We start from the raw sequence: 8,003 nt of genomic DNA on the forward strand, positions 1-8,003 counted from the left end.
CCAATTGTTCATCCCACAAACATCCAAGGGAGAATGGCATGGGAAGAGGAGACTCTAGCACTGGTAAGACAGCCTATCAGCTATGGTTGCTGCTACATCCCCTCTACAATAGTCATAAATAGCCAAATATTTGATTTTGCCTTTTCTTTGATCTTCTATCCAATTGTTCCTACTGTGCTCTGTGCCACCTCCAATGTAGGACCTCGTCCAGATGAAAAATGTCAGTGGAGCAGGAGGTTCTTTTGGTTTTGTGCTGCAGAGAAGCCGAAGAGTTCCTACTTTCCCACTTGGCCTGTTTGGTGCTCCCCGGGATGTCCATGATGGATTTCCTTCTCTACTTGTCCTTTAATTATGCAATCTTATTTTAATACTCTTCTATCTGCTTTCCTAAAGTAGTGTTTACATTAAAAATAATGCTTCTTCAGGGAAGAATCCCATGAATGTATTTTCAGATGTCTATAAACCCCCTTATCTTATACAGTAAGCCTAATTTCAAAGGAAACACAAGTTCCTAGCTTTACAGGGGTGTGACTGAGTACACAAATACTTGTTTACTAGGCATCAGGTGAAAAAATTGGGCAGTGTGGGTTTTTTTACTGTGTCCACTGCATTGTTAAGAACAAATTTTCCGAAGGGAATATAGAGGTGTATAATCGTGAGCCATTCATCCTATGTTGAAGAACAGCATTGCATGAGCCAATAGCAACCGTCTCCAAGCTTCTGGCAGTCAGTTGCTTGAATGTTTCAGCAGTGACTTGAAGACAATCCAGCTGGGTTTAAAAGTTGGATGCACATTAGTATTTCTAGGCCACTGTGATTAAAATATATGGCTCTTAGGCTAGAAGGTGCAGAATTATAGATCTTGTTCAAACAATCTGTTGATCACTGTGACTATAAACAAAAAGCAGGAGGAATGACTCCTTCATTCAGATAATTCTTTTATTTGTGCACTGGTGTTTAACTCTGCTTTGGAGACATCTGTGACATTTTACCAGCCAAAAATGTAGTGATAGATGTGTGAATGAAAAAATCCAAACCACACAAACGTCTTTGCCTTAAGGAACATCTCTGACTTTTGAGTTGTTGACCCACAGTCATCAAAGAGGTGTGGGAATCAGCAGATAGGAAAATGGCCTAGAAGCCAGAAATTGCTGTTTCTGTTCTTGGCTCTGCACTGCACTGTCTTGCTATAGGTCCCTGAACATGTCATTTCACATTTCTGTTTTTATTTCTTCACTGATGCATTGCTTTTTCTATTTAAGTGGAAATCATTGCAGCAGGGATTTGCACTGTGTCCTGTGCCGAGTGTGATAGATTCTCTAGAACCTATTGTCTGGGCTAGCTTCTTCTCCAACTGTCAGCATGTAAGGCAGACATCTATCATCACCAATTAATCGTATCTGAGAAAGTTCCTTATGCTTGTTCAAGTTGACAGATGCATTTGTCATTATCATCCTGTAAAGCATCTCCCAAGCTTCTCTTTTTGCATGGAAGCTGCCGAAGCAGGAGTTTTTTAGAGGAGGCTTTCTCAAAATAGTCTCTGGGTTGATACTGTTAGCAGAGGTTTTAATAATATTTTCAGTTCTTCAATATGTCAGCTCTTTAGTGCATATGCAGTGTAAAATCTTTGCACTCAGAAAATCTCACATTTTCCCTGAACAAAGAAATTATTTTATTCCATTTAGTTCAGTACATAACCATACACTAACTTCTAAGTTCACTTCTGTATGGTAAGAAAGCTGACTGGGGTTTGGCCAATACCTATTTCATTCTTCTGTTAACATGAATAGTTTACACTCAGTGTTACCAAGAACCTGTACTTTTTAATGTTATTTCTTCATTATGCATAAACTTATCCCGAAGATCACAATATATGCTCAATGTACTCTGTACGTAAGTTCTTTTTGCATAAAGTTATTGAGAAGACAAGGTAGCTCTAAAAGACAGTTATTTGGGAAGGTTTATTGAAAGTTGCAAACAAAGGGTCTCTGGAGGAACTTATCAAATATTTAAGGGCCACTTACATTTAGACCAGTGGAAACTACATAAAAATAACTAACCTTTCTAATTTCCAAATTATCAGTGTCTGTCTTACAGTGTGAAGCTTCCTCAATTCTAGAACAAAATCTCTTCAAAAGGAAAGTAATCAGAACTGATACACCTGCTTTAAGTAGGCTTGAATTACAGGTGATTTCTAGCAAAGCAGCGCATCGTAGACCACATCAAAGAAACATATCCCAACACTTTGTTCTTAAGAAGGACTTTGACATTTACAAAAACATTCTTCATTCAGAAAATGAATTATCAAAGCTTCATTTTCTTCACGTACTGATCAATCTACTCCCAAACTGGTGTCTTACACAAGGGATACATGTTGTTTGACTAAAGGCTTAACTGGCTGGTTTTTGATCAAGTGGTTTCTACTTAGTGTAATTTGCTGTTCATACTTTGTTTACCACTCACAGCTGACAAGTCCTACTTCATTATAAACAGATGTGATTCAGTTACAAACCAAAAAAAACCCACTTACTTCAAACTCCATGTGGCATAAATTTTACGTATTTCATTTATATAAACTTCCTCAAAGAAATGTCTTGTAGGTTCTTTGCCACTATTGTGACAAGCTTTATCTAACTAGTTTGTAACAAGCATGTTCACTTGTTTTCAGGAAGTTTTTTACTTTTCTTATCTAGTTGTTAATACCTAATCTTAGACAAAACACTGCTCTTCAAAATATGCAGGAAATAATGATCTTTGTCATGGGTTGTTGTTGTTATTATTATTATTATTAAGTTTTACAGAGTAAAGAAGGATTTGCTGTTATTCAGATAATAGAATACTTCCCTCCTGATCAATTTATTAGAAGTTGTCATATGTGAAAAACATGGTGCTTGGTTTCAGTTTGTTGGAAGAAGTTTATAGCATGATTAAACTGAGAGATTCCTTGTAGGCAAACTTTGATGATGGGAACAAATCAGACTGTCATTTTCTATGGTGTGAAGAAATCCTGTATAATGATCCATAGAGGGAAGGTGATTTGGTACACCCCAAGTCAGCAAATACTATATCCTTTTTAGGATCAACATGTCAAATTTTGCCACTGATGATAAATCACTAGTCATGCTTATGCATTTACCTTTGGAGGAAGAATACCTCACATCAGGCAGCTTCTCTGTAGACTTTAGGGTGATGCCCACAGTGAATGCATATATCTTGAAAAGGGAAGCAAATGGATGACAATATTAAATTATTATCAAAGTGAGTCCAAAAGTTATAAAGATAACCCTAGGCTTTTCTTTGAAATGTAGGATTGGTGGAAGGTTCAAATAAAGACTGTGCAGCTCTAAACAGGAAAAGAACATAGTGTTAGCATTGCACATATTTGGAATTTTTCCACCTGACTCTCATAATCGCTGCTTTATCCATACCAACTATGGGTCATTTACTTTTCATGCAGGCACCCACTTTCCTCTGACAGTGACAAAAGGAGATGGGTATAGCCTGTACCAGTTGAGGAGATGTGTTATTGGCTGCTATCCATTTATTGATGGCATGGAAATCCATTCCCTTTCACCATCTCTTCCTAATGGCATCCTATAAAATGCTGTCAAATTGGACCCTGTGGGGTTGCCAAGGAAAGTATGAGGACATGGGGGACAGGAGCAACTGTCCCTTCTGATAATCTTTGTGCTCACAAGTTGCTCTGTCTAGTGGCTTCTTTTCATAACGTCTGTATCAGAAGCATTTCCGAGTCATTCCTCTTACATTGATGTACATAATTGCTGTGTTTTGGGAGTGGGTTGGAGCACTTTTCAGGAGGTTGCATTCAAAGCAGGTGTTGGGTGAAGGTGGCCCAGACTGATTTGCCAGTTTGTTCTGTAGTACAGATTTACTGGTGGGGCCATTCAGCATCCTCCCAGCATTTCACTTCATTTAACCATCCGTACTTGGAACAGAGCCAAACTCCCAAATGAACCTTGTCAGTTACCTAATGTTAAAAAGTCGTAAAATAAAGACTTTTACTCTTGCAACCCTGGCTTCTCAAATGACTCAGTCTGCTCACACTCAGAAAATAGATTGTTTTTAAACATGGCATAGAGCAGACTAGACTTACGTGGATTTTATTTTTCCCAGACCTTCACTTTTCTTAATGAAACTATTCTGGTTTGGGAGGGAGGAAACATTCAAGTAGTTGGATAATTTCACATTTTTTTGTAACAAGTATTGTGAAGTAGATGTTGTTTACCATCTTCCTCAAACATCTGAGAATATCTGATCACTATTGGCTTACCAGTTGAGAAAGCTTTTCTTCCTTATTTGTGCATGTTTTTTCTAATCATCCCCCTATTCAGGACATATGAGCTCTAATCCTAAATTTGCCACTGACTTCATCTCCCTGTTGGCTTTCTGTATTGTTTCTTTGACATAGTTCAGTGAGCATTTGCTCTCTGTATATAGATAGAATTAGAGCTATTATGGCCTTATGTAACACTTTAAAAGTTGGAATCATTACAGTTTAGATACTTCTGCATTAAGGGAATGTAAAATTATTGTTACTCTGTGCATATGTTGGTATCTCTAATCAGGTTGTTCCAGATCACTCTGAGAATATTTGTGTCTATAAATATGTATTACATGAACATTATAAATCGCTATTTGTATTTATGTATATAAAAGGCACATATCCACTCCTTATATGCTAAAGTGTTTTCAATGCTTTCAGGCTTCGATTGCTGAAGCAGAAAAAATAGTGCAACAAATTCTTATTGCGGCACTATTTTTCTGTCAGAAATTTTATGTTCATTACCTAGGCACTCTTACCTCAATTTCTGGCTGTTTTGTTAACCATTGGTAACATAATTGTTTGCGTAAATTATATCAGTTAACATTCTAGCCTCACTTTTCTTCTGCCTGGGGGAGGCCTGGGGGAGGTTAATTTTAGCCTTTATATTTCTGGTGTCTGGAACACATATGTTCTCCGTCCCTGCACAACTGGCATGTTTCACTCATTAACTGTTTATTTCAGCTTCACTGTCTATTTTCTGGGGGAACTGTGAAGATTTGAGATGCTAATGTACTTTGAAAGACGGAAAACAATCTCAGTTATTCCCTTAAGACTGCCAGGCTGGTAGAAGGCCTTTAATAACTACAGCTTCTGTTTTGTTATATGCTGTTGTTTCAGGTTCAATGGATCCAAAGGACTTTCTGAGGGAAGCACAAATAATGAAGAACTTGAGACATCCAAAGCTTATACAGCTTTATGCTGTTTGTACTTTGGAGGACCCAATTTATATTATTACTGAGCTGATGAGATATGGAAGTCTTCTAGAATACCTTCAAAGTAAGCAAACAACTATAAACTCATTTCAAGGAGTACCACAGCTGTCAGTTTAGGAAATGCGCTAACATAAAAAATAGAAGTACAACACTCTGGTTTAATATAAAAGCTACATTATTTGTTGTGCGTGGGGATGAGAAAAGAGGACAGAAAGAAGTTTATGAGTTTTTTATGTACCAAAGTATCTGAGAAGTAGGAGAAAATCACATTCACAGTTTGATTCTTGCCTTATAATGGCCCACATTTTTCCACCCAGTTCTATGAGTAGATGGGAACACACACTGACAGAATAAAAATATAAACATACAGAAGGATAGGCCATCATATTTGACATGAAATAGAGGCACTTCCAAAAATGTACTTAACAGCTTTGAAATCTATTACTAGGCAGGGATAGCCTTTCACTGTGAATTTGTCCCTTGCCTATCACATCAGGGCTTTTATCTCAGCAGCACTTCAAAGTGTTCTTTTGAAGGCAAATAATAATTAAAAATAAAGTTGTACAGCCTGGAACAGACTAGCATAATGATTGCACTTTAAGTTCACCCCTGCTATTGAGAAGTGCTTGATTCTAGTGTTGTTACCCATTTTCAGTTTAGCAGATGTCTCTGAGATGCTAAACGTGTCTAAAGCTGTAATGATCTCTTGAAGATTAAATGTTTGCTGTGATTATCTTGCTAAATTTCTTCTCTGTCTCCAGCCCGCAAGGCAGAGCCCTGTGAAATACCACAGGCAGTACTTACCATGACACATGCCTCCCCCCATCTTCTCTGTGGAATTATTTTTTAAGTGAGACTCAGTCCAGGGACAATTACAGCTAAAGAAATCTCTGGTAGAGGGACAGCTCCATCAGGAACTGTGCAGAGAGGGGCTGCAAGGAGCTTGGGCCAGTTCATCTAGAGCTTTGTAGGCATTCAGTGGCCAGAGGTGAATTCTCATCTTCAGTGCCTTTGTGTGCAGATTGCTGCTTATCTCATTGAAAGAACCTGGCGCATCAGGAAATGATCTGTACATGAAAACATTTATTGCAGTGGAGAAACAGCTCTGAGAAAACCAGGATGAGTCACAGCTATTGCAGAGGTGAAAATGGGCCTGTTTGCACACGGAGTACAATATGTCCAGGACACATGAGCACTGCAGCCCGCGTGACTCCAGCATATGCACAGCAGCTGCCCTTGCTGTGGGCAGTGCATGTATACAGCCTGGTCTGTGCCTAAGTGCTCATTCCTATAGCCCTGCATCAGAGGGACTGTGGAAAGGCAGTTGATTTCCAGGCAGCTGTCAAGATAACCGTAAAAGTGGCCAGTTGAAACCTGGCCTGGTGGTATCTCTCCTTGTCTGATGGCCTGTGCACAACCATGAGAACTAAGACGTGGAAACAGAAACCCAAGCGCTTTGGTAGGTCAGAGAAAAGCTAGTGCCATCAGTGAGAGTTATAAGGAAAGAGATTTGAAGCTTGCGTAGAGCTCTGTGGCTGGGAGTGATCTGTATCGACTGGCAGTCAGCACACAGCACCTGATAAGCATTCTTGAGACTCAGCATCTGCAGGAACCAGGAAAACGTTTCCAAAAGGCTCCTGTCTCTGCGTGCACTATGGATAAATGTGGCAAACTGGGACAGGGGGAAAGTCCAGAGATTCTCCTTTGGTTGAATTTCCCCTCCTAGAAATGCATGGTATGTTTTTCCAGCTTTAAACCCCTTAATATTTCATGCACAGTGACTACTGCATTCCACCACAACAGCTACCTAATAATGATGGGCATGTGAATTCCCTGTGCACCTTGTGAATGTACCTTGGGATACTTCTTGATGAACACTGCTATGCATTGCTATGTTTTTTAAGCTGCCACCAGTATGAGAAAAATGCAGCTGAAAACTTTTCTTTGTTACTGGATGTGAATGAAATTGCCATAAATGTGTGAGTGTTTTTATCAGTTCTGATAGAGCTGGGGCTCATTCTGGCAGGGATGCCGTCTTCACGTTTAGTGAAATATTGTGGAAGCAATGCTTCCAACTGGAGAAAATGCTGTGTGTTTATTTATTTTTTTTCTATCGTCAGGCATCTGTCAATGAGAATATTTTCCTGTCTTTCCTATATGAGATTTTATGATTGATTGCTTAGAACAGGATGCAGACCCTAAGACTCCTTTAATATTTTCTCTAATAAATTTTTCATGTGAGGGTGAAAGTTTTGTCAAAAAATATTAGTAAAAAAGGACATGGAAGAACTACATTTTCTTTATAGGACAAAGAGTAAGCGATGGGGAGTTTTTATATATTCACCTCTATTGCCTGGTTTTGAGTGTGGGGATTGTATTAACTTTGTTTTGTTGTAGTTTTTCACACCTTTAAAATACTTTAAAACACTAAAGCACATGTATACCCATATGAATACAGCTGTAAACTCTTCTGACATGCTCTGAACCAGCCAACTGGGAGCTGGCTCTGGTCTGGAAACATCTGTAGTTGTACTAATGCAGCGCTGTGCTTGAACTTGTGTGCTTTGCCTGGCCCAGCCTGGGATTTTGGAGGTATAGTCAGAAATCTTTATAAGACAAGCATACATGATTTGCGCTTCAGATCCCAAAGAAGAGACTTATGGCTCATCTCTGCGCACAGTTTGCAGCTCCTGATCAGCTGAAGCTCCTCCTTAGAACTTTCCCTA

The 8,003-nt window shown here is 39.0% G+C and overlaps 1 protein-coding gene across 1 annotated transcript in view; it reads left to right on the plus strand.

The window, feature by feature from the left end:
- Positions 1-8,003, plus strand: part of FRK (fyn-related Src family tyrosine kinase) — a 54,803-nt gene that overhangs the window by 40,072 nt on the left and 6,728 nt on the right. Inside the window, exon 5 of the mRNA XM_010157005.1 lies at positions 5,183-5,341. Within this exon, the coding sequence (XP_010155307.1) occupies positions 5,183-5,341 (159 nt within the window). The remainder of the gene's footprint in view (positions 1-5,182; positions 5,342-8,003) is intronic.

Source organism: Eurypyga helias, unplaced genomic scaffold, assembly GCF_000690775.1.
Source record: "Eurypyga helias isolate BGI_N326 unplaced genomic scaffold, ASM69077v1 scaffold1568, whole genome shotgun sequence".
NCBI classification, from domain to species: domain Eukaryota; kingdom Metazoa; phylum Chordata; class Aves; order Eurypygiformes; family Eurypygidae; genus Eurypyga; species Eurypyga helias.